This window comes from Malaclemys terrapin, chromosome 3, assembly GCF_027887155.1.
Source record: "Malaclemys terrapin pileata isolate rMalTer1 chromosome 3, rMalTer1.hap1, whole genome shotgun sequence".
Classification (NCBI taxonomy): Eukaryota; Metazoa; Chordata; order Testudines; family Emydidae; genus Malaclemys; species Malaclemys terrapin.
Window position 1 is genome coordinate 205,878,160 of NC_071507.1, and position 25,919 is coordinate 205,904,078.

The following is a 25,919-nucleotide window of genomic DNA, read 5'->3' on the forward strand; positions in this document are numbered from 1 at the left end:
ATTAGTAGTATTGTATTCAGTGAGATTGGTGTGAGAAGACTGTTATGTCTTAATGTTTATGCCGGGAGAGGGGGGAAGGAGGTTGCTGTAATGGTAAATATTCTGGTGACAATGGTAAAATACTACACACGTAGAAGACTCGGTGGGGATATGTGTAGATGGGTTTTTAACAGTCATGCTCTCTCTTTCGGATGTTTAAGGGTCCTGAAATAGGGTTGGTTCACCCCGCCGTCCCAACATCTGGTATAGCTGTGCTTCGGTGTCCCCCTCTTTTGGGGCCCAATTCAATGAACGGCCAAACACTTTGCTAACGTTAAACACAGCTTGAAGGGGTCCTTGGTTGCAAACCGAAGGTGAACCTCTTTTTCCTTCTCTCAGGGCTCCTCACGCCGCTTTGCCCTTCCACCAAGATTTCGCATTCTTCGGTCACCTTCACCTAGAGCTGGTCAAAAAGTGGGAACATTTGTAATGAAAAACTTGGTCTTTTTTTTTTTTTTTTTTATCAAAATTTTTTTTTTAAATTTGAATTTTTAAAAAGAACAAGTTTTATCTTTAATCTCAGATCAGGGCTCCAGTCACAGCAACTGGGACCTTCCCTCCAGTCTTGGTGTGTCCCAGTTATCGCTGCTCTTATTCCCCCTATTTTAGGGGTGTCAGTACTGAGGCAGTGCACAAGGTCCGTTCAGTCAGAGCTGGGACTAGAACTCAGGTCTCGAATGTGGCGAGTCACATTCACGGACACTCTACTTCACAGGGACTGTGCCAGCAATGAGCTTGGCTGGACAGCCTGTCACTCTTCCACCGAGCTCGCCTTCAGAGACACGGCTAAAATCCAGGATTCTGATTTTCAGCATTTCTCTGCTGTCCAACAAATAGTTTGTATACCACTGACCGAGGGGCTGTGATGTCCTCTCTCTTATGGCTGGTTCACATGGAGGATAACAACAAACTACTGCTACCAGTTGCTCCTTTGGCTCAAGTCTGTGCTGTAGACCTAAAGGGCCTGAGCTCCAACCATGCTGATAACCTATGGAAGGGGTCTGGATGGTGCCACACGATGAAATACCAGTTTTTCAGTTTCTTTTTTTAAGAAACCATGGAAATGAGATCCATAAGCCATGCGAAAAGAATATCACGATTTCAAACTCAAGGACTTAAAAGTGAGGAAGTGACCAAATTTCAGGTTGCCAATGCAACCCTCATTGACCCACTTTGTGCATATGCACAATATTTAAATGCATCCTGTGTTCTCGCTCACTGCAGCGGGTGGACACTGACTGTGCGGCGGGTTGCAAGAAGAGACCGGCTGTTCTCTTGCATTTAGGACACCGGGCTGGAACTCGGGACAGCTGAGTTCTGTCCCTGCTGCTGCTCCAGGCTGCCTCGGTGATGCTGGGGAAGAGCAGTCTAACAGGTGCACCAGGGGACCCAATTGTGGTCGTACTGGACCCCTGAATTCTGACCGTTCCTGACTGTTGAATGCTTCCCTTTGCAATCCAAACAGTTTCCCATGGGGTTGATGTTTTGTAGTCGAGCGAGGGTGCAGTGCGGGTGGCGTGCAGAGGGGGGTGTGTGTGTGTGTGTGTGTGTGTGTGTCTAGATATACGGGACTGAGAGGGGTCTGTAGGTTGGCTTAGCAGTTTGGGGGTGTACATATTTTTGTATATAATCCACTGACTGGGCTCCTGCTGTGAGGCATCTAAGAGCTGCAGACTAAAAATGTAAGACATTAAAATTGAGACCAGTAAAAGCCTCAAGCAGAGCAGTGAAAAGCTCTCGCACCGATCGATTTCCAGCTGGTTCGAGGGACAGGGAAAGCGGCAGGGGTAGCAGATGCACAAACAAGGAGAGAGGACTGTATCGCGCCAAACCCAGGCCAGCTGAACTACTTGGGCAGTGCAGCGTGACCTATATCGCCTTGTGGTGGGACAAGCCTTCCCGCGGCCCTGCCTGACCCCTCAATCGGAGACCGGGATGTAAGGAGAGGGGTTCGGGTGCTTCGCTTTCTGCTGGGATCCTGCGTGCTCCAAGTTTCCTCAGCTCGATGCCACGTCTGCTTGCCTGGGGGCGCAGGCAGGGCAGCAGTGAGATTCCTGGGAGCTCCCCTCCTGGCAGGTGCGCTGCGCGGTCCAGCTCTATTCCCATCAGTCATTCTCGGCCCGCTGCCCTTCCGCCCTCGCCAGCCATGCTCGGCCTCTTGAGTTCTGCTCCTCTCCATCTCCGTCCATAGCCACCCGCCCTGCCCTCTTCACCGCTGCTCCTGTCCAGTAATGCTGAAAGGCCCCGGGACTTGTTCAGGGCAGTGCGGGGGCTGAGATCTCATTCGCCCGCTGACCTCGCAGCCCTGGCAGACCTTACTTAGCAGTGGGTAGGCAGAGGAGGAAGGCGAACACCACCCTCCCTGGTGCTGAGCTGGTGACCCAGGAGCCATCTTCTAACGGGGCCACGTCAACCCCCGCTACTTCCTCCTCCAGGACATTTCTCAGATCAGTCCTTGTTGTTCTGCCCAGCTAGAATGCTCGTCCTGCGGCCTTGATTAGCCCCCCCCAACCCCTCCCCACCTCCTCTTCCTCTCCAGTCTTCCTGCTGAGAAGCTAGAATTCGTCGAGCTTCAACTTGGAGCCAGTGGACGTTGAAGCTAGATAAATGCAGCCTGGAACTAAGGTGGAGGGGCGTTAACCACGGGAACAATTCCCCCAGGGTCGTGCTGGATTCGTTCTCACTGGCAATGTCTAAAGCCAGACTGGCTGGTTTCTAACAGCTCTGCTCTAGGGATTATTGTGGGGCTGGTCAGAGTGGTCCCTTCTGGCCAGTCCGTAATGGGTGAGATCAGCTGCCTGTTACCCTGATCACATGACTCTTCCCTCACCCCCCCGGGACCTCCCGCTCCATTTCCCTCCACATCAGATTCAAGCTTCTCCTTCCCCATCACAGCCATGTTGTGCTGCCTGTGCATTAAATGAGGCTGGCATGGGAAGGAAGCGAGTTTTGTTGGGCCGTTGTGTAATCCATGGCCGCTTGGTGTGGTCCCCTCAGTGACACCGGGAGGTTGAGGAGCCTGCTACAGGCTTAGCGCAGGGCCCTGTGGCTTTTAGCACATGCAGTAGCGGCTCGTACACTACGCTTCAGAGGTCCCCGGTTCGATCCCGGCAATCCGGGTCCGTCGATGTTCCAGTTGCGTTTGAGGGTTTGCTAAGGCTCTAGTCCAGTTGTATGACCCACTTGCTCAAAACTCAGTGGCCAGCACCCCTAGCCAGCCAGGCTCAGCCCTTGGGAGCTCTGGAGTTTCATGCTGAAACTGCCACGTGGAGGGTGGGGGACAGCATGGCTGATAGCTCGTGTGGCGCTGGGCGTGCAGCATCCCTGCCCTGCTGGGAGCTAGGCCCAGACTCCCCATTGCATTGTGTGCAGCCCGCCCCAGGGGAAAGACCTGGACCTACATGCACACAAGGAGGTAGCCCCTACGTGCTGGCTTTGGCCCCACCACGATCCACCCCACGCCCCCAAACCATGCAGGTGCTCCATCCTTGTGCTCTCTTTAGCTCTCTCTGAGTCATGGGGGTGAGAATGACTCTAACCTGGCGCACTCGTCTAGGAGCTGGGAGCCCCACGGTCCAGGCCCCCTTGTCCAGCGACTCTGTATTTATTCAGAGCGGAACTTCGATAGGAGGGACTGGGGGAGCCCTACCTAGGGATGCCAACTTGGTTATATTTAAAAACTGGACACTCCAGCAAGACAGCTGGAACCTCCCCTGCCCCGCCTCTTGCCCCCGAGGCCCCACTCCTGCCCCGCCTCTTCCCATGAGGTCCCAGCCCTTCCCCGTGAGAGCCTGCCCCCGTCCACTCCTTTTCCCTCCTCCCCTCCACCATTCTCTGCTTTTCCCCTCCCACCCCCCAACCCGGGTCAGGAGGGACTCACTGCAGAGCCCCCCGACACAGATAGGAGGCAGCCCCAGCTGAGTAGGGGCTGGCGCGGGTGATGACTCGGCGCCCGCAGTAACCGGACTTTGGGTGTTCGGTCAGCAGATCTGACTGGACACTGTCAGGTCCCCTTTTCAACCGGACTTCCTATCGAAAACAGGGCACCAGGCCATCCTCCCTGCAGCAGCATATCCAGGAGCCCCATGGGTAGAGCACACACCTGAGGGGGGGGCAGAGCCCTCTTCAGAGCCCTTCTCCCCTCAGGCAGAGGGGAGGGACTTGCGCTAGGGGTCTCCCACATCCCACCCTAGCCATTGGGCACAGAGTGATGAGGGAAGCCCTCCTCTACCCAGCCTAAAGTGCCTGACTCCGGAGGGTTCCCAGCTGTGATTCACAAGCAGAAACAGGCACCTCCCTGCACCCCGGCTGTAGGTGCCTCTCTGGGTGAGAACAGCAGGGCTGAGCACGCACCCCTGTGAGCAGCAAATCCCCTGGGCTGGCTCATGTGACTCGCAGCCTGACCCCCTCTCTCTCCCAGTCGCCTGACAGGACCTTTCAGCTCCTAACTCGGGCTTTGTGAACGAGACGGGAATTTTCCCCAGGGGCCTAAGAGCTAGGGTTTGTGATGCGGGGAGCACAATGCCCCACTCCTTCACTGTCACGGGGGGGGGGGGGGGGGTTTGAATGCCTAGCCTCGAGGTGAAAGGCTCCGTCATAAGTGGCCATGCTGGGTCAGACCAATGGCCCATCGAGGGTCCTGTCTTCTGACAGTGGCCAGGGCCAGGTGCTTCAGAGGGAAGGACCAGAACAAGGCTGTCAGGGAGTGATCCCTCCCCTGTTGTCCAGTCCCGGCTTCTGACAGGCGGAGCATTGGGGACACCTGGTGCATGGGGGTCTCTGATGATCCTGGCTAATAGCCACGATGGACCTGTTCTCCATCACCAGTCCCGAGACAACCAGCCTCGTCGGAGTGCTTACGAACTGGGCTCAAACTCCACCAGCTCGTCATCCCCCCAACCCTGAGCTCTTCCGCTTTGAATGTTTGCTTCTGGCTTCTGCTGCTTCCCGGACTCCAGGGGTTAATGGCTGCCAGTGGCAGCTTCGGAGAGACCTTGCCGCTGCTCGCCTGCTGTCTGGAAGATTAATTTTTAAAGCTGTGTTTGGTAGCATCTTCGAGAGGGGCTGTCTGGCTCCTTCCGTGCTCTGCGTCTGTAATCCCCAGCCCAGCCCAGCCCAGCGGCTTTCTGGAGAGCAGTTAATTAGCGGTGCAACCTCCTCCTTGCTGCCCAATGTCCAAATGGCTGGATTTTCGGTTTGGGGGTGGGGGGCAGTGTTTAAACCCCTGCTAATAGCATTCCAGGCTTAGCCCTCCGGAACAGGAAGCTGGGAAAGGCAGAGTCTCTCCTGAGCAGGAGGAGTGATCCCGGGCCTAAAGCCAATTGTCTTTTGTACCCTTTCACCCCTCGGCTTGGCGAGCGGACAAGGCAGCATGCCAGCAGAGGGCTCAGCCCGGCAACCCTGCCGTTTAAAGGAATCCATAATCCTTTAGACAATGCAGGGTCCATGGGGGAAGGTGGCTGCCGAGGCGCCCCACTGCTGCCCCTTGGTCTAATCCAACCCTCCGTGGATTTCCCACTGCCGCCGGTGTTGTAGTGCCTGGGCTCCCAGCCCCTCCGGTTTGTGCAGGCTGAGATGTCAACGTGAAAGGATTCCCGAGCGAGGGGCAGCTCCGTTTCATCCCCTTCCTCCTACACTGCATCATCCCTCCCCCCGCTCTGGGGTTCACCTCCCCCCCAGCTCTCTGCCAAGATACCATGTCAGCTCTTCCCTGCTGGGGCCCTCCAACCCCCTGGGTGTTTCAGTTGCTTGGCTCTGATCTCCCTGCGGTTTGCTGCACCCTGGAGCTGTCCAGGCCTGTGCTGATATTTACTCGGCGGGGAGGGGACGATCTCGCATGGGGACTGTGTCCGGGCCAGCCCACAGACTGCTTCTGTGACACACTGACATACCTCGACCGGGGCAGACACACACTCACTGACACACAGGCAGAGGAGTAACACCGACCCAGCCACACTGGTGCGCACACGCACATACACACACACACACTGCTCTGTAGGCAAGACACATGAGTTACTGTCCCTCTTTACCCCTAGGAAGGGGCTTTTGAAGTACCCCGGATCTCGCTCCCCTCACCAACGGCTCGGGGAGATGCAACAGGAGCGGCCCAAGCTTTCACTGTGCTGGGCCACCTCAATCAGCCGAGCCCTGCGACACCAAGACACTTGGCTGCTCAGCAAGTGTGTGTGCCGGAGGGTGACCTGCTCCGAGGCTTCCCTTTGCCCGGCTTGACCTCCACTGATTGCATGGGATGCAGGGCGGTGTGCCCAGGCCAGCGCGAGTGGCAAAGGGACACTGCGTCTTTGCAGGAGGCTGGGGAGGGGAGAGATTTCGACCGCGGGGAGCAGGGCTCTGGGGGGCTCCCCCCTCCATCAGCTTCTCTAGTCCCCTCTTGAGGGGGTAACAGCCAGCGCAGAGGCAGCACAGCGGCAGGGCCTCCCCCCCCAGGGTGTCTGGGCTTAAATACACAACCCACTTCTCCCTGAATAGCTGACGGGTCCCCAGGATCGGGGGCTCCCATGCCGAATGGAGACTTGTTAAAATCCCTGCCCTGGTCACAGACACACACGGGAGGAGGCTTCTCTCCGCACAAGAAAAAACGGAGTGTGGATTCTGGTGGGAAAGTCCCCCCCGCAGGGAGAGCAGCACCACCCGCTCAGCCCCGCCGCCAGGGAGAAGGGGTGCTGTCACCCCAGCGCCTGGGTACAGCTGGAGCATGAGGTTCTCCAGGGTAAGGGCCTAGGTCCAGCTCCCTTCTCCACACCCGCTGGCATGGCACGCACTAGGTTGTAATGAGGACCTGTTCCTGGATGTTGAAAAGCCAGGGCTCCCCTGGTTTGACTTACTCCCCTGAAAGATCCTCCGTCTCCCCGTGCGGGCGGTGGGTGTGGCAGAGTGTGCGTCCCCACCCCACCTGTGGGAGAAAGCAGGGGGTGGCGGGAGCCAGCGCGGGTTGGTGGATTGGCCGTGAGGCTGGAGTGTAGGATTCGACACCCAGTGGTGGCGCTTGCGTTGTAGCTGTTCCCCAGAGGTGTGTAATGGGGCTAACCCTGCTCTGCTGACCGCCGAGGCGGGGGTGTGTGTGTGTCTGTGGGCGGGATGGAGCTGGTGAGAGTAACAGCCAGCCCAGTGATCGGGAACGTGCCGCTATATTGCTACCCAGGGCCCTTTGCCCAGAACCAGGGCTCAGGAGCCAGACAGGAATACCAGTCTCCCCAGCCGCCAGCCTCTGTACTCCCAGCCCTTCCCCAGCCACCTGTGGGGCGTAGCCACCCCTTCCTGCTTGCCACAGAAAGCCGGGGGCCTGGCTCCAGCTGGCCTGACCTCCCAGAGCCGTAACCCACCCTGCCTGAACCCAGACTCCTGCCTGGGGAGTCTGAGCCTGACTCCTCTCCGCCAGCCCCGATGTCCAGAGTCCTCCTGCGAGCCAGGTGGGTGAAACACCCCGGCACAGGCAGTGGTGGGGCCAAATGCTGCCCCTGCTCTGCGGCCAGAGAGGGCACTAGACACAGCAGAAGCAGGGGGCAGGGCAGATTCTGGCATCCAGACCCCCTGCATGCCATGAAACCCTGCTCCCCGGGGGCTGCCTGCGCAGGTGGGGTGGGAATGGCTCCGTTTACCTAGTGTGTACAAACGAACGTTCCCCATGTAGGAAGCTCTCACCTCCCTGTCTCATGGGGGCATCTTGGGCCTGACTGGCTCCATCTCAGCTCCTCTGATGTTTGTGCCACATGGCCCATCCCATCTTGGGAACCTGCCGCCTACCCCCGCTGAGTCCTCAATGTCCGCCCCAGGCCAGACTGCCGTATATGATGATAGGGCTTGGCAGGGATCCCGTCCCCAGGGGAAGGGGGGGTCCCCTCAGAGACAGGCCCCTCCCCCTCCAGCTGTGGGGTGCAAGAGGACGAAGCCTCTACTGAAGTTACCAGGCTCAGGCTGTGACCACTTCCTGCAGAGGATAATTAACAGCGCTAATTGCATTAGCCTTGCCCATGCGAGCCAGAGAGAGGTGCCAGCAGAGCGGCTGTGCTTTGGCAGGAGAGAAAGGGAGCGGCCTGGCGAGCAGGCACTACCTGTGCACCGGGCGACGGTGTGGGACATGCTGTGGAACCTGACAGGGCCTCCCCAGGGGAAGAGACAGGTGCCGGGATGGGAGGCGGGTAGCACGCTCTGCTCCCCCGGGGCCAGGCGATGGAAAGCCCTGGCCTGTCACACTGAAATTAGCCACAGTGATTTTCCCACTCCACCTCCCTGGAGCTCCAGGAAATCCTGGCGTGGAGGCTGGAGGACCAGGGTGGGCAAAGTCCCTCTCTCTGGGTGTTTATACTGAGCCCATCGGGCAGCAGCTGGAGCTCTGGGTTAGCCGATGCTCAGTGCTCAGCTGGGAGGGTGAAGTGCAGAAGGCCTGGAAGACGGGGGCAGCCGGTAACTGCAATCGGCCACACTGATCTGGGCCCAGATGGGATAGGGCTGTAGCACGCTGAGGGTCTTGACAGTTTAAAGTACCGTTCCACTCTGCACTGAAACGCGAGGGGTTAACGGGCCCCCTGTGTGTATCAGAGTCCTGGCTGTGGTGTCCGCCTTGCATCCGGCTGGCCTTGCAGAGCTGACACAGTGACGGGAGAGGCAGCTGGCATCTGTGCCCGCATGCATGCCAACTACACACCTGCAAACTCAACTGCAGCTGGGCAGCCCATGCAAACCCGCTGTAGGCAGTGGGGCTGCAGAGGTGGGGAGGGTCATGGGAGCGGAGCGTGAAGGGGACGGGGCTGGGCGGAGATCCCGGGGGCGGAACGTGAAGGGAACGGGGCTGGGCAGAGATCCCGGGGGTGGAGCCTGAAGGGGCGGGGCTGGGTGGAGCGTGAAGGGGAAGGGTTGGGTGGAGATCCTGGGGGCGGAGCGTGCAGGGGATGGGCTGGGTGGAGATCCTGGGGGCGGAGTGTGAAGGGGCTGGGGTGGGGCGGAGATCCCGGGGGCGGAGCATGAAGGGGACGGGGCTGGATGGAGATCCCGGGGGTGGAGTGTGAAGGGGCTGGGGTGGGGCGGAGATCCCGGGGGCGGAGCGTGACGGGGACGGGGCTGGGTAGAGATCCTGGGGGTGGAGTGTGAAGAGGCTGGGGTGGGGCGGAGATCCTGGGGGCGGAGTGTGAAGGGGAGGGAATGGGACGGGGCTGGGCGGAGATCCCAGGGGCGGGTCCATGTGGGGATCAATGGGAACATAATTTGTATGTGATGGTTCCCAATATGGAAACAGACACACGCCCCTCGGACCCCAGCCCTCTTTCCCTGCCTCCCCTGGCTGCTCTCCCAATTTCCCCGGTGTGGTACGCCTGTGGCAGCAGGAGGGAATTCCTGGCACCAGCCCTCCTGCGAAATCTTTCCCCAGGCCCAGGTGGAAAGTTGCAACTTTTTGCACGTTGTGTCGTGACCTGCACCCCAGTAGGGGAAGGGGGATGTGGCCAGGTGGTCAGACTGCGGGACAAGGAGTCAGATTCTGTTCTTGTCTCTGCCACAGGCTCTATGTGTGGCTCTGGGCAGCTCTCATGCGGCTCCGTGCCTCAGTTTCCCCATCTGCAGGTTGGCCTGCCCCCCTCCCCAGTGCAGGGCTGAGGGGTTTAATTCCCTCGGGTTTGCAGGGTGCTCAGTGATCCTCAGCTGGAGAAGGGCAAAGTGCTGCCGTTCCCCCGTCCAGCAGGACACGCCGGCTTGGGTGCCACGTTCCATCCTGTGGGGCAGCTGCTCTGTATCCTGTAGCACGCATGGAGCTAAACAGCTGTGCGGAAGGAAGTGAGCTAGAAAATGTCCCTGGCTCTGCGCCAGCACCTCAGGGCTGTGTCATCACCGAATCCCAGGGACTGACACACAACGGGACATTGTCTGCGGTTCTCTGTCCCACAGCCACCTGGGCAGCGATGGGGCCCCAGGCAGGCAGTGTGCTCCCCGGGGAGGGGGCGCTCCCTGCCCATTTCCCGCCAGCACACCAAGGGGGGGCCACCCACTCGTGCACCCATGGTACCAATCCCTGGGGGGGCCCAGCTCCTACCTGACTGAGGTTGCCATTGGCGCTCAGCTCAGAGGATTGTTCCATGAGCGGCGCCTGGCTCCAGGACCCGCTGCAGGCAGGGAGAGAATCGCCTCAAACAGGAGCAGGCTTGGGCTGGCATTGGGTGGCCCTGCAGCCCTTGGCGTAGAGGGCAGGTGGGAGCAGATCGGGTGCTGCCATCGGTTACAATGTCAACCGTGCCCTATTTCCTCAGTGCATCCCCCACCCCCCTTCTAGGCCTTGGAGCACCGAGCAAACGCGAGCCGGAAGGCAAGGAGCGGGGATGAGAGCGGGGACTGAGAGAGGGAAGAGGGGCAGAGATGGAGCGTGTGATCATTCCTGAATGTCACTGCAGAGCAGACAGGGGAGGTTAGGACCCTGCAGCGGAGGAGGGAGCAGGAACACGCGTGGTGCTCGCGCAGAGCAGAATGAATGTTCCCCGGGACTCTGGGCTCAGTGGCTAAAAAGCCAAGCTAGTGGCCAGGCAGGTCACCGCTGATAAGGGTGAAACCTGCTCCAGGGATCAAGGCAGCCCCGTGCATGAGGGCAAGTGCCCCCCCTCCCCCCCCACAGGTCAGTGGCATCATCCTGCCTAGCCTGGTGCTCTAACTGCTAGACCATCCTGCCTCTTCTGTCACAAAGCCAAGGGACTCTGGGCCCCCTGCTTGGCCCCCCAGGCCCTCAGTGAATGACCTGTCAGACCCATTGGGGGTGATGGTCACCTGCCAGCTGAATGGCATCCCGGTGCTTCCCCTCTGACCTTCCACACTCCATTGCATCAGCGGCAATGTCTGCCCAGCCCTGCCCAGCTCCGTCCATGGCCCCCCCAGCCCTGCCCAGCTCCGTCCATGGCCCCCCCAGCCCTGCCCAGCTCCGTCCATGGCCCCCCCAGCCCTGCCCAGCTCCGTCCATGGCCCCCCCAGCCCTGCCCAGCTCCGTCCATGGCCTCCCCAGCCCTGCCCAGCTCCGTCCATGGCCCCCCCAGCCCTGCCCAGCTCCGTCCATGGCCCCCCCAGCCCTGCCCAGCTCCGTCCATGGCCTCCCGGGGACAGGAGGGAACAGCCAGGCAGACCCAGATAAGGCCAGGCAGGGAGAAGGTTTCCCTGCCGTGGGAAATAGGGCGGAGGCAGGGGAGGACAGAAGGGGGAGGGAACGAGAGTGGCCCCTTGTGTGTCTCTGCTTTGCCAGCGCCTGGGCTGCGTGGCCCAGACTGTCGCTGGCGATGGGCAGCGTTGTTGCTGGAGCAGCCCTGGCCGTGTCCTGGGAACCCTCCTGTGACCCGGGAATCGGGCAGGAGAGGGGCCCTATGCCCGGGGATCTCCCTTTCTGCCACTGACGCCGTGCAAAGTGCTTAGCAACGTGGGGAGTGGCAGCTGTGGGGTGGGGTCAGGGATTGGGCTACGGGGCCTTTCACCTCTAAGGGCCACTGGTTCCGATCCAGCCCCATGTCTGGGGTGACTGACAGGCTTAGGGGAGTGGGAAATGGGATACAGGGCCTTTCCATTCTGGGTCCTGGGCAGGGGGACTAGCTCACTCAGGGGGTGGAGCAAAGAGAGACAGGTCCCTTGTCCAGTCCAGCCTCAGGTTGAAAGGGTGCCTAGCTCAGAGGGAGTGAGGAATGGGAGACTGGGTTGTGGGGGTGGAACTGGCTGGCTTATGGGACTGGAGCCTTTCACCTCCACCCGTTCTCCTCCAGCCCTGTGACTGAACGCTAATTTCAGTCTGCACCATGTGGTGTCCTGGGAGAACCAAGCTGCTGCGTGGGGTCGGGCCGAGAGCTGTAATCCGGGCCGGCTCCAGCTCTTTTGCTGCCCCAAGCGGCGAAGGGGGGGGGGGAGGCGCGATCGGCAGCACTTTGGCGGCTGCTCCCACACCGCTTCATTCTTCGGCGGCAATTTCCTCTGAGAGGGACTGAGGGACCGGCTGCCGAATTGCTGCCAAAGACCCGAACATGCCGCCCCCTTCCATGGGCCGCGCCAAGCACCAGCTTGCTGCGCTAGTGCCTGGAGCCGGCCCTGGCTGTAACGCCGGTGCAGCCACAAGGTCGTTCCTGTGCCCCGACGCCGACTGGCTCACATGGATTTGCTGCTCACGAGGGGTACGTGTCCGCTGGGGCTGGGGTGAGCTTCCCAGCCCGTGGAGAGACTCAGAGCTGGGCCTCTATAAAGAGCAATGTGGATGTTGCCACACGGGCGGCGGCTTGGGCTGGGCACCCACTCCAGCCCTCAGCATCTGAGCTGGGGTGACTATGAGCCGCTGGCGCATTGTCCACGCTGCCACTCGTCGGCCGTCTCCTCAGGCCGAGCAGGCTCCACGCTGCGGTGGAGACCTACCCATAGATCTCAGCATGGGAAAGCTCCAGCCTGCATTTCCCTCGACTCCCTTTTCTCCCTTTTCTCCCTTTCCCAGCATCGAGCCCCTGGGCGGCTGCAGAGTTTCGGAGGCTGGACGGGACCATGACAAGCAGCCGGCCAGACCTGCATAGCCCAGGCCAGAGAATTTCCCAAAATGGAGCTGCTCCCCCAGCCCCATTGGAGAAGCCAGTTGCCACCCGTGGTATTCTCGTAGGGGTGGTGGCCGCAGCTGCCCTGGCTTGGCCTGGTGCTGTGGCAGTCCCAGCCCTGCTGTCAGTCCCTGGCAAGGAGCTAGCCTGGCTCCCATCCTCCGCTTTCTTCTCCAGAGCCTAACGTGAAACCTCTGCTGTGCCGAGCGAGCGTGTGGGAGGCAGCTTGGCTCCCTCATGCTGATGAGGGTAACTGCTCCCTCGAGGCCCAGGCACGAGCGTCTGCTGCCAGGAGCTGCCAGCCGAGGGGTGGGGCTCTGCTGGGCTGCTATAAAAGGTGCATGAGGAGTGCGTGCTGGTGACAGCTGAGAACCTCGTCAGTAACAACACAATGGAGTCCTAGGGGTGCGTGAGGCCAGCAGTGGGGTGCTCACAGCAGCAGTTTGCTGGGAAAGGTCCCCCAGCCAGGCTGGAGTGGGCTTCCTATTAACCCACGTGCCCCTGGAGACCTGAGTTCAAAATCCTGGGCTGTGCTCACAGCAGAGCGACCGCAGGGTGCGGCAGGGCAGGAGAGAGGAGCGTTGCCCGAGCTGCAGGGGCAGAGGGAGGAACCCAGGGCTGGCAGAGCACAAGGCTGCAAGTTGGTATTGAGGCAGAGCTGAGACTGGAGCGGCAGAGGGTACTACTGGCTGGCATAGAGGAGCGTCGGCCAAGGTGCCAGAGGCCTGGGATGTGAGCTGTGTGCTGCGTAGCTCGGATCTGGGGCCGGACCGTGTGTGCAGAATGCTGGAGATCACCGGCGTATAAACGAATCAGAGACCAGCTATGAGATGAGGGCAGAGCCGTTAAAATGGGGGGGGGGGGGAAAGCAGGTAACGGTCCATCCCTGCAGCTCTGTGCATGTAGGATGGCCTCCCACAGGGGGCAGCCAGCCAGGGCAGTCTGAATGCTGCCAGCTGTGTGGCAGGGGATACAGCTGTTTGTGTACCACTTCCTCACGTCCTGCAGCAAGATGTCATCTGTTCCCTTGGCTCCCCCAGAGCCTGCGCTGATCACAGCTCTGTCCTGTCCGAGCGTTTGCTTGCGGTGCCAAAGGGGAGGGAGCTGAGCTCAGAGCTGGCTAGGGGAAGGATCAGCTTGGCTGCTCCAGTCAGCATCACAGCTCTGCTGGTTTGGGGCTGTTTGGATTTCATATGCAATCCTGTTCTGGATGCAAGTTGCAAGGCTGTGACACCCCCTCCCCACCTCCCAAGAGTCTCTGGCTGCCTGCGCTGCTCTGGCCTGGTTTTTCCCCACTCCTTTGCGTCTGTGATGTAACTCACGAGGGCATTTCAGCCACCCGGGGCCCTGGAGAAGGTTAATTGTAGCCGTGGGACAGTTACCGAGATGGATTCGGCGCCGAGGGAGCTGGATTGTAATATTAAGGAGTATGGTCTGTAACACCCCAGCAAGAGCACAAAGGCGATAGGACCCATCTAGCTCCATCAGGCCCTGCCTGGTCCCTGATCCTCCAAGCAGCCTGGAATTCCCTTCACACAGTTTTGCCAGATGACTGTGGAGCATGTGACCCTCCAGAACCCAGAGTGCAGCTGAGGATGTCGGTGATGGCGCTTGGAGGAGCTTTCTGTGCCCTCACCCCAGTGCCAGTCAGCATCACAGCTCCCACCAGCCCTGCTCTCCTGTTGCTGCTGGGCAGTGCAGGCTGCTATCGCGACGGGGGCACTTTATTTGACGATGCAAGTGGCTGAGACAGGAGGATCTGCTCGCGCGTGCCATCCCCGCCCTGGACACTGCACAGGCTTTGTGCAGGAGGGGGCTGCTTTGGCAGCTTACAAAGAACAGTGATGGAAATCTCTGTCCGTGTGCCCAGTGAGAAGGGTGGAAGGACAGAAGAGACACAAAAGTAAACCCGCTGGGAGCCCAGGGAATGATCCTGATGTCCATAAAAAGCCCATTGCAGCCCTCTTCATTTTTAATACCCGAAAATGAGCGTACAGCTCCCAGCATGCAATGAGGCAGGCGGAAGAGTTGCTCACTATCAGAGGGGAGCCGTGTTAGTCTGAATCTGTAAAAAGCAACAGAGGGTCCTGTGGCACCTTTAAGACTAAAAGAAGTATTGGGAGCATAAGCTTTCGTGGGTAAGAACCTCACTTGGCTTCAGATGGCTTGCATCTGAAGAAGTGAGGTTCTTACCCACGAAAGCTTATGCTCCCAATACTTCTGTTAGTCTTAAAGGTGCCACAGGACCCTCTGCGAGTTGCTCCCTCAAGCTCTGCCCACAGTCCTAGAACAGCTGACTGTTTTTGCTAAAAGGATCAGCAGTGAAACAAGTAATACTATGTTGCCCTCATCAGGTTTCAGAGTTGACACCCACTGCTATGAACGGGGTGATTCCTTCTCAGAGCTGCCAACGGATTCAGTAAGGCACTAGAGTATCACAGCATTGAGCTGCATTCGGAAGGTGTCCTTCCCAACAACAAGGGCTAGAAACTTAATATTTTTTAAGTGGACATTTAAATTCTGCAAAAGTTGATGGGCACCAAAGTGCTGGCATGGTGTACCATTGAAAAACAGCTCATCCCAGCCCCATATTCTAGCTTTAGCCAAGTGGCCTGGACACCATCGTTCCCATGGGCCACACTTTGGTATTAAGGGTGCTGGCTGCTGCAGCTGAACTGCAGAACGCTGGTGCCCCCCACCTATGGGTGGTGCCCAGCCTCTGGCCAGTAGGAGCCAGGCTGAGCAGTGCTGTTGTTCCAAATCTCCTTGGCTAAATATGCTCTGAGGCTAGGTGAACAGGCCACAGCCTCGGGGTTTTATTGGCCGGAAAGGCCTGGTGACAGGACACGTCTGGCAGCAACCGTAACGGGGCTCAGAACCGCATCTAGGTTTTTGTTGAAGGGAAAGGGCCCACCCACTACTCCAGGTCCCAGCCCAGGGACCCTGTAGATGTCCGCCACTTGCTGCGTCCCCTCCAACTCCTCAGTTCCTTTCCTTGGGCCACTTCCCTGCAGCCCCAGCACTCTCTTCGCCTTTGCCTCAGGGCTTCAGCCTGCAGATCCTAGCAGCCTGCCAGGAGCTCTCTTTAGCTTCCCTGGTCCCTGCCTGCAGCACTGCTCTGTCCAGGGTGCTGTCTGTCTTCAGCCTGCAAGGCAGTCAGAGCTCCCTCCTCAAGCTCCAGGGAGCAACTGAAGCCTCTTTGCCCTGCAGCTCTTATTTGGGCCTGCCCAGCCCCGACTGGCTGCTCCTCACAGCCCCTCTCTAATTGGCTGCCTCTTGCACAGCCTCCCTAGGGCTCTATTAACCCCTTACAGGCCAGGGTGGGGCAGACACTCCGTCACACTGCCCCTTGCTGAAAACCTGCTGAATCAAATCAGCCCTTGCAGTGAATGATGAAGTAGACTGAAGCCCCCCTCCCATCCCCTCAAAATAACATCCTGTTTGCTCTGGATTCCTGCCCCAGCGGCCTCCATCAGACTGGACACTCTGGAAAAGGACACCTGAAATATGACCCAGCTTGGCTTTGCACATGTGGCTAAATCTACCCACATCCAACTATTCTGACAGATAAACGCCAGAAAAGCAGGATTTTGGATTCTGATCCTGCTTTCAACTGCCCCAGTGAGTCAGGAGTAACTCCACTGAACTGAATGAAGGCGCATTAGTATAAAAGGGATCCAAACCAGGCTCCATGGGCCTCCATTCTCTGTTGTCCTGCACCTGCCACAGTCATTGCTAAAGGGGTACGAAACACTGCCAGATCAGAGTCTATTTTGCCCCAGTATAAATAATTACACTAGATACAAGACAGCGGAGATCTGGGCCGTTAGTGTTTTCCATCCTGGTAACTTCCCAAAACTGTGCAATTTGGAAAAGCATCTTAAAAGTGCAGTTCTCTTATGGTTTGGCAGCAGTGCAGATGTGCCATACTTTTAGCCAAAGCTATTTTTAAGATCATTTCACACTTTCTTTCCATGTTGACATGTGGATGGGGCCATGAACAGAATGGGCCAGTGTTACAATGGGATGAGATATCTGAGGTGGTCTTCTAGGGGGTCTTATAGTGTTCAATTTCCGTTTGGATTCTGGTTCGTTCTGCAGCTACACAGACTGGGGCTGTGATCTTGGCAGACCTCATGCACTAATCGGTGTGACACTCACTTAACACTTGGATGGGACTCCTAGGAAGGATGTTGTTGATAATTCTGTAAGTGATGCTCTTCCATCAGGACAGAGCTGGTTCACAAGGATGGTAGCATCAGGTGCTGCTTGGCTGTAGGTGACATCTTCTAAATGAGGCATGAAATCAATGTTCTGATCGCTCATGGCCTTTATGGATCCCATGGCATCTTTCTCAAGAGTGACGTGTTACCCCCAGGACCTCGCCAAATTCCAGCGGGTTTGTTTGATGACATTCTGCCTCCTTAAAGTCCGCCGGTGATTCCAACTGGCCGGTAACCTGCAGTCTAGGGATTCTTCTAGGCTTTCATATAGCACCGGCTGCAGACCCTGGACTCTATCATCTCTGTGCGGGCCACATTTTGGAGGGGACACCCAGAGCTAAGAATGGCTTCTTCTAGGTTCTGTACTCTGTAAATCTAAAGAAACAAGGTGACCAGTTAGCATCACGTATGGGATTGTTTTCGGTGGCTTGGATATTTCCGCATACATGCTGTTCATGCAGGAGGCTGAAGGCCTTTCACATGCATTGCCAGCGGCACCTACTGAGTATAAGATGGTTTGACTTTATCAGGAATAGGAATGTGTCATTGAGAACTGGCCTTGAGAGGTTTGATCATTCTTGGCCACCATCGGCTGCCCCTTGTTGGTCATGCTGCCCCGCTTGGAGACAGAGTCTCTGAAGATCTGACTTGAGGTCAGGAGAGGACACTGGCTGGTCATGGAGTGGTGGTGGTCACAGGATTAACTACAGATCAGTCATAGCCCTGTGGAACTCTTAGATGCCTGAAACAAAGCCATACCATGTGGTCCTGGACACTCCGTGCTACGGACCTCTGCCGTCCCAGCGCGGTGGTGTTGTTGAAGTTTATGGATGCTGTGTGGCTTAGGCACAAGGTGGGCATGTGATTGCATGGTGACTTGCCCCATCTGGGCTGGGAACACAGTGGGGCCTCGTTGGGTGAGAAGTTCTAAATCTATTCCCAGCGCTGCTGCCACCTAGCTGGGTGATATTGGCATGTGACTGTCTGTGCCTCTCTGAACCCCACGGGAAGCAGAGACTGTGTCAAAAGCCTTCATGCAGAAGTTATCGTTTGAGTCCCAAATTCCGTATTGAATGTGTGTAAAGCGCTTTGAGGCTCTTGCAGGGAAGTCCCTAGTGAGCGGCAAAGCAGGACTCTGGCATTGCCAGCGGATGGCGCCCTGCCCTTCGGGAGCTTGCAGCGTTGTAGGTCACTCTCAGTCATTTCCTTCGCTAAAATCCAGTCAGTGGAGCTGGGGGCTGGCCCCTCCCATACAGGAGTGCTGCCATCTTTTTTACCGCCCTAGGCGGTGGAAGGTCCCGTCCCCAAAATACCGCCCCCGACAGAGGCGGCGGAAGGTCCCACCCCCGAAATACCGCCGACGACTGGGGCAGCCGCAGATCCGGCCGCCGCGGTCACTGCCCCCCAAACGTTAGTGCCCTAGGCGACCGCCTAGGTCGCCTAATGGGTTGTGCTGGCCCTGCTCCCGTAGCAGCTCCTTCATCACCTGAACTCTCCTCAGCAAGCTTTCCCCAGTGTTTATCCATCAGCTCCTCCACTGCAGCTGACGCCCATTGCTGCTTGTGCCCTCCTTGTCGCTGAACAACAACAGCTGACTGATCCCTGCCACTCTCCTGTCCCTTTGCACTGACCCTCTTAGCGTTTTCCTGCTGGGTACAGTCTCCAACTTGTCAGCCCGGCCTCAGCCCGACTAGCAGAATCGTCACTGGCATCTCTTCTGCACGGTGCCTTAGAAAATGCAGCTGTGAACAGTCATTCATTACTGTCATTTAATTGTAGGCATGTTAAGCCTTTTCCAGCAATTTCTGTGAGTCACAGGAAGTCAGGCTCCTGGGCTGAGACCTGGTTACTGTCTCCCCCACAGACAGGGCCTGAACACTTGTTGAGTTGCTAACTCCGTATTCAAGTGACTCGGAAAGTAACTTCTAGGGCCTTATCAGCAGCTGACAGTGGCTAAGTGGGCTGATGAGAAGCAGGCTGAATGAGGCACTGAAGTGCTTTAAAGGGGCTACGGCAGTTTAATGAAAACCATACTTTAAAAACCAAGGACAAGACATTTCCTTACCAAGGTCACCCGGGACACCCCGAATCTGAAAAGCCCAGCCTCCGTTTCACTCTTTCGGCTGATTGTGCTGATTCCCCCCTCTCTCGTGCTCGGCACACGGCCAGGCTGTGTGACCTCCTCCTCCGTAGCCAGCCAGCCTTTTCTCTCTGGTCTCACAGCCAGGCCCTCTTTATCTCCCATCTTGGTAACTGTAACTTCCCTCTCCCTGACGTCCAACCTGCACCACTCCATTCAAAACACGGCTGCTCAGATCATCTTCTTGTTCCACTACTCCAGCAGCATCAGCTGCCCTTTGATCAGGTGCAAGTTCTTGTCCTCGTCTCCAACGTGGTAGCCATGGAGCAAGCACTCAAGGGGCCAGGCTCAGGGGTCTTTGCCTCCAGGTCAGCTAGCCCTGCTCAGAACAGCTTTTCATGGCCTGGTGATCCAAACCCTGAGCCCAGTACGTGCTGAAACACTGTCGTTTCCAATGCAGATGTCCCCTGAACAGGGTTCCCTGGTCTCTTACTGCACCCCGATAGGGCATTTGCTTTTCCATGACAATGTCACACTGGACTGTCCCCACCCCTCTCAATGTTGCTGCTGCACCTGCCATGATCTTATCTTAGTGCATTTCACTCTTCCTTCCCATGGGACCCTGATTGATTGATTTCTGTCACAGCAGTGCCTCATGGCCCAGGGTGCTAGGCGCTGGGCAAACACAGAACAAGACTTTCCACGTGTCTGGACTGGGAGGCCCAGAAAGTCCTGAGTTGTAGTCTCTATTCTGCCACTGCCAAGTCACTTAGCCCAACATTTTCAAAAGGAACTAGTACTAATCTGGGGGGCCTGACCTGCCTTTTGAGAGGAGATGAGCATCTCTGCTCCCAGCTCAGCGCAGATGCTCAGCAACACATTTCTGAATCTCTAGGTATGTAGAGTCGGGGACCCCAAAATGGAAGCACTCAAAATCCATGGCCAGTTTTGAACATTGTGAGTGGTATTTTCAAAAGCACCTACATGACTTTCAGTGGGACTTGTGCTCCTACATCTCTCGCTCACGTTTGAAAACCCCACTGTTTGGCCGTCACCTCTGTGCCTCGGTTTCCCTATCTGTACATGTGGGTAGTAAAGACCTATCTTAAGAGGACTGGAGGGAGGTTAATGAGGTAATGTTTGCATGTGATTTGCAGATGGCAAGTGCTGTAGCAATGCTCAGCGTTCTGACCAGTTTCAGCCCGTTGTTCCCCATCAGCAAGCCGGAGCGGGATATTCATTCTGTCCTTCAAAGTAGCTGCGATCCCTCCTGTCTTCCTACCACCCACAAAGGTGAACGGTCCCTACTCTGCTCCCCCCTCCAAGGTGGTATATTCCACTTGCCACCAGGGCCGGCTCCAGGCACCAGCTTCTCAAGCAGGTGCTTGGGGCGGCTGCTCCTGAGAGAGGCGGCACGTCCAGGTATTTGGCGGCAATTCGGCGGACGGTCCCTCACTCCGCCTGGGAGCGAAGGACCTCCCTCCGAATTGCCGCCGCAGATCACGATCGCGGCTTTTTTGTGTGTGTGTTTTGGATGCTTGGGGTGGCCAAAACCCTGGAGCCGGCCCTGCTTGCCACAGCAGGGCAGAAGCTGCAAGGTCAGGTGGCCGTCCCCCCTTGTTGGCCCGTGGCTCCTTTCCTGTGTGTGCATGTGAGAGAAATGTTCTAATTCCTCCCCATCTCCCCTCTTCTCCTGCCCCTAGGCGATGGAGAGCAAGCTGCTGATAGGAGGGAGGAACATCATGGACCACACAAATGAGCAGCAGAAGATGCTGGAGCTGAAGAGGCAGGAGATAGCTGAGCAGGTAAAGAGTCTGCTGAGCAGGGCTGACACTGGATAGTAAACATCAGAACGGCCATGATACTGGGTCAGACCAAGGGTCCATCTAGCCCAGTGTCCTGTCTGCTGACAGTGGCCCATGCCAGGTGCCCCGAAGGAATGAACAGACCAGGGAATCATCAAGTAATCCATCCCCTGTCGCCCATTCCCAGCTCCTGGTAAACAGAGGCTAGGGACACCATCCCTGCCCAGCCTGGCTATCCTGGATGGACCTATCCTCCATGAATTTATCTAGTTCTTTTTTGAACCCTGTTCTAGTCTTGGCCTTCACAACATCCTTTGGCAACATCCAGAGGTCCCTAAAGACTTGTGCTGGCACCATCCTTGATGTCAGATACTGGCAATAGATGATGCCTGAATCAGTTATATATACTGCAGATATTTATATGATGGGTCATGGGTCCTTGGTGAACTTGACAACACCTCTGTCCCTGAGTAACTGAGTCATATAGTGAGGTGACGTGTATAAAAGGAGTTGCCAGGCTCAGTCCAGTTCCCAGTGGACAGTGCCCAGATACCACAGTGATGGGCACCCAGCAGAATACCACCGGTCAGACAGAACGCACTGCAAACCAAATTAAGGAGCTGTGTGTAAACTCAGTCCACTTAGGTGGTATCACCGATTGGTCCCATCCACAGTGCCAAGGCAAGTGTGGGACAGCAGAAGCCATACACAAGTACAGCTGCTTCATTCTGTCCCTGGCTCGGTCTACCTTGATTCGAGGAGATCCCGGTGTAGGGAAAGGGGAGGTCCGTAGGCTTTGGCGTGGCTCCTCTCGACAATCCCTAGTCTCTGGGCCAAGACAGCGAATGTGACTGTGAGTTGTGGCGGTGTTGGCCGTGCTGTGGGCCGGAAAGGGGCTATCAACTCACCATCAGATGCGAATGATTTTCAGTTACTACAACCTGGCCAGCCATGGAGCTGGACACCCTGAGATGAAAGGCTCCAAATCACATGCCCAGATGCAGTCCCCTGCCATTCTAAAATTTGCATATAACTACCCATCATGCTCTGCAGGCCAGCAGGATGATTTTGATGCGGGGGGGTTGTTCCTGTTACTGACTCTTTCTTGTTCAATTGGGTTTGGTGTTTTTCCCGGATGCAGAAACGTCGGGAGCGAGAGATGCAGCAGGAGATGCTGCTGCGGGATGAGGAGACCATGGAGCTGCGGGAGACCTTCACGTCTCTGCAGCAGGAAGTGGAGATCAAAACCAAGAAGCTGAAGAAGGTGAGAGGCTGCCTGTGCTGGGACACAGCTGTGGGGAGCCAGTCTCAGGCTGGGTTTCTTTTTAATGACACTACAAGGTGAATTTACTATTGTGCTGAAACTGGGAGGAGGGGTGTGGGTTTGTCTTGCTTCCTGTGAACCTAGCACTTGCTGGTGCAGGTTAATGATCCAGCACCGTCCCTCGCCCTGCAGAAACTGGACTTTTGGTTCGGGTGCCAGGTCGCCTTTTCAACCAGACTTTCTGGTCGAAAACCAGGCACCTGGCGATCCTAAATGGCACCCGCCCACAGAAGCCAAAACCAGCCTGTCCAGGTAAAACCCAGACAGGTGGCAATCCAAGCAGTGTCCCTGATTGCATCTGGGCTGCAGTAGGTCCATGACACCTTTGTGACATCGTGGCATGACGTTTTCAGTGCATGCCTAGAGCCAAGTCCTCACCCAGGTGAGCCAGGCAGCTCAGACCTGGGGAATGTATTGCACATTGGGACCTGCCGTCTCCACAGGCCCCTCAGATCAAGTGGAACATAGAGTGCTGAAATCATAGCTGCTGTCAATCACCATGGCCAGCTGGGGATCTGTCCCGAAGCCCTTGCAAGACTCACCTTTGTAATAAAGGGGCAGCCCACTTCATTTAACCACATCCGGCGCATGCGCAGTATTCAGGCTCCTGCAAATGTTCTGTGTGGCTTAATGTTGGATGAACTTTGGGCAACCAGTGTGGAGACCCTAGGGAGACCCATTTTTCAGGTCTTTTGGGGATACCTTGAGTAAATGACTTTGCTTTTCACATGGGATGAGACCTCAGGCCACATCCTAGAAGCTGCTGCCTGGACCGGTACTAACAGAAGCTCTTTCTTGGTGTCCCAGCTGTATGCCAAGCTGCAGGCGGTGAAGGCAGAGATTCAGGACCAGCATGATGAGTACATCAGAGTGCGGCAGGACCTGGAGGAAGCGCAAAATGAACAGACACGGGAACTTAAACTCAAGTAAGTATCTCCTCACCTTAATGGGAAATGCGGGATACAAGCCCTGCCAACCACGCTACCATTCTGATAGAAAAGGCAGAAATATTCAGAAAGAAGCAGGATGAGGGGTTCTGATTTTTACAGTGAAAATGAAATAAACATCCTCTTCCTTCAGTAACTAAAGAGGATGTTATGCAGCAGCTATTCAAGTAAAACGTTTTTAAATCTGCAGGTCTGGATCACTTGCACCCAAGAGTGTTAAAATAATTAGCCGAGGAGCTTCCTGACCCAGGAATGTTCATTTTTCCAAATCTTGGAACACTGGGGAAGGAAAAAAGTGAATGTTGTGCTAATATTTTAAAAGGGTAAATGGGATACCCGTGGTAACCGTCGACCTGTAGGCCTGACGTCAACCCTGGGAAGACTCACGGAAAGGCTGATGGGGTCTCACTCAGTAAAAAATGAAAGGCCGGGAGCATAATTAATGCCACTTAGCGTAGTGGTCTTAGCGTAGGGGAAAGTAGGTCTTGTCAGACAAACCCACTATCGTTTTTTGATGAGGTCACAAGTTTGGTTGATAAAGATAGCCATGTTGGTAGAATAAACTTAAACCTCGATAAGGTGTTTGACTTAGTCCCACGCGATTTTCTGATTTTAAAATATAGCATTATTCAAAATCCGGGTAGCCAAGTAAAATGGATTAAAAACTGATTAACTGAAGGATTTCAAAAAGTAACTAAATGAGGACTCCTCCTCCCAGGGAATGTTTCTTGTGGGGTCCCACAGCGATCTGTTCATGGCCCAAAGCTATTCAATGTCTTTATCAACCATGTGGGGGGAAATATAAAATCATTAGTCGCAAAATCTCTAGAGGACAAAAAAATTGGTGTGGTGAGGACAGCTCAGGTATAAAACCAACCTGGATCACTTGGTAAGATGGGCTCATTTGGACAGCATACATTTTAGTACCACCAAATGCAAGGTCATACAGCTAGGAACAAAGAATGTAGGCCACTCTTACAAGATGGAGGATTGTGTCCCAGAATGCAGCGATGCTGAAAAAGGCTTAGGTGTCATGGCAGAGAACCAGCTGAACATGAGCTCCCAGTGCAATGCTGGAGCTAGCTGGTCCAATGCAATCCTTGGATGTATAATATCAAGTAGAAGTACAGCATTAGTGAGACCGTTACTAGATACTGTGGCCAGTTCTGTCCATGCTTCAAAAAGAATGTTGAAAAATTGAAAGGGTTCAGAAAAGACCTACAAGAATCATTCAACGTCTGAAAAACCTGCGTTATAGCAAGAGATTTGAGAAGCTCAGTCTAACTAGTTTATCCAGATTGAGAGGAGACTTGATCAGTTTACAAGTACCTACACGAGGAAGAGATTTCTGATAGTAGGCAGCTCCTTAATCTAGTAGAAAAGGCATAATGAGATCCAAGGGTTGGAAGCTGAAGCCGGACAAACTCAGATGAGAATTAAGGTGCAAATTTTTAACAGTGGGGATAATTAACCGTTGGAACCACGTATCTTGGGATGTGGTGGGTGCCCCATCACTCGAAGTCTTTAAATCAAGACTGGATCTCTTTCAGAACTGCTTTAGCTCAAATAGAGGTTCTTGATGCAAGAATCACTGGATGAGGCTCTTTTCCTGTGTTATGCAGGAGGTCAACTAGAGGATACGAATGCTCTTCTCTGGCCTTAAAATCCAGAGTCCACATGACTCACGAGGAGGCCCTTACAAATCAAAAGATGAGGGTAGCTGTATGGGCAGGCTTTACGCTGGGGGACAGCGTGGGACGAATTAATTACCCTGGAGCAGGGAAGAATCCATGTCTCATCTGTGGATGGACATTGGGGGGTTTTGCATGTAAATTAGGTGAGTATAAATGGACATGCATGAGCACGTGGGTCTGACTTTCAAAATCTGGCTCAAGTGGGGCCGATAAAAAGCAACGTTGGTGCTAGACCCCGTGTGTTCATACCCTGAGGACGACGCTAGATCCATAGCCCCGGTCAACGCCATGCTACGGGTTGGGGAAAGACCCAAGTATGAGTTAATGAGCTTTCCCTGTAGCGTGTTAATAACATTCAGACAATGCTTTGGTATAAAGTGCTATACAATACGTGCTAAGTAGGTCTGTCAAGTGATTAAAATAATTAATCACGATTAATCACACTGTTAAACAGAAATAGAATACCATTCATTTAACTATTTTGGGATGTTTTCTACATTTTCAAATATGTTGATTTCAATTATAACACACAATACAAAGTGTACAGGGCTCACTTTATATTTATTTTTTATGACAAATATTTGCAAATAGTATTTTTCAATTCCCCCATTAGAAGTACTGTAGTGCCATCTCTTTATCATGAAATTTTAATTTACAAATGTAGAATTATGTACAAAAAAATAACTGCATTGAAAAATAAAACAATTTAAAACTTTAGAGCCTACAAGTCCACTCAGTCCTATTTCTTGTTCAACCCATCGCTGAGACAAACAAGTTTGGTTACAATTTGCAGGAGATAATGCTGCCCACTTCTTGTTCACAATGTCACCTGAAAGTGAGAACAGGTGTTCGCATGGCACCGTTGTAGCTGGTGTCACAAGATATTTACATGCCAGATGTGCTAAAGATTCATATGTCCCTTCATGCTTCAACCACCATTTCAGGGGACATGCGTCCATGCTGATGACAGGTTCTGCTCGATAACAATCTAAAGCAGTGCGGACTGACGCATGTTCATTTTCATTATCTGAGTCAGATGCCACCAGCAGAAGGTTGATTTTCTTTTTTGGTGGTTCGGGGTCTGTAGTTTCCGCATTGAAGTGTTGCTCTTTTAAGACTTCTGAAGGCATGCTCCACACCTCGTCCCTCTCAGATTTTGAAAGGCTCTTCAGCGTCTTAAACCTTGGGTCAAGTGCTGTAGCTATCTTTAGAAATCTCACATTGGTACCTTCTTTGTGTTTTGTGAAATCTGCAGTGAAAGT

At 55.3% G+C, this 25,919-nt stretch overlaps 1 protein-coding gene across 2 annotated transcripts in view; it reads left to right on the forward strand.

The window, feature by feature from the left end:
* Positions 1 to 25,919, forward strand: part of KIF3C (kinesin family member 3C) — a 57,021-nt gene that overhangs the window by 22,208 nt on the left and 8,894 nt on the right. For both annotated transcript variants that reach the window (XM_054023923.1, XM_054023924.1), the window contains exons 2-4: positions 20,591 to 20,692; positions 21,834 to 21,956; positions 22,824 to 22,942. In XM_054023923.1, the coding sequence (XP_053879898.1) occupies positions 20,591 to 20,692; positions 21,834 to 21,956; positions 22,824 to 22,942 (344 nt within the window). The remainder of the gene's footprint in view (positions 1 to 20,590; positions 20,693 to 21,833; positions 21,957 to 22,823; positions 22,943 to 25,919) is intronic.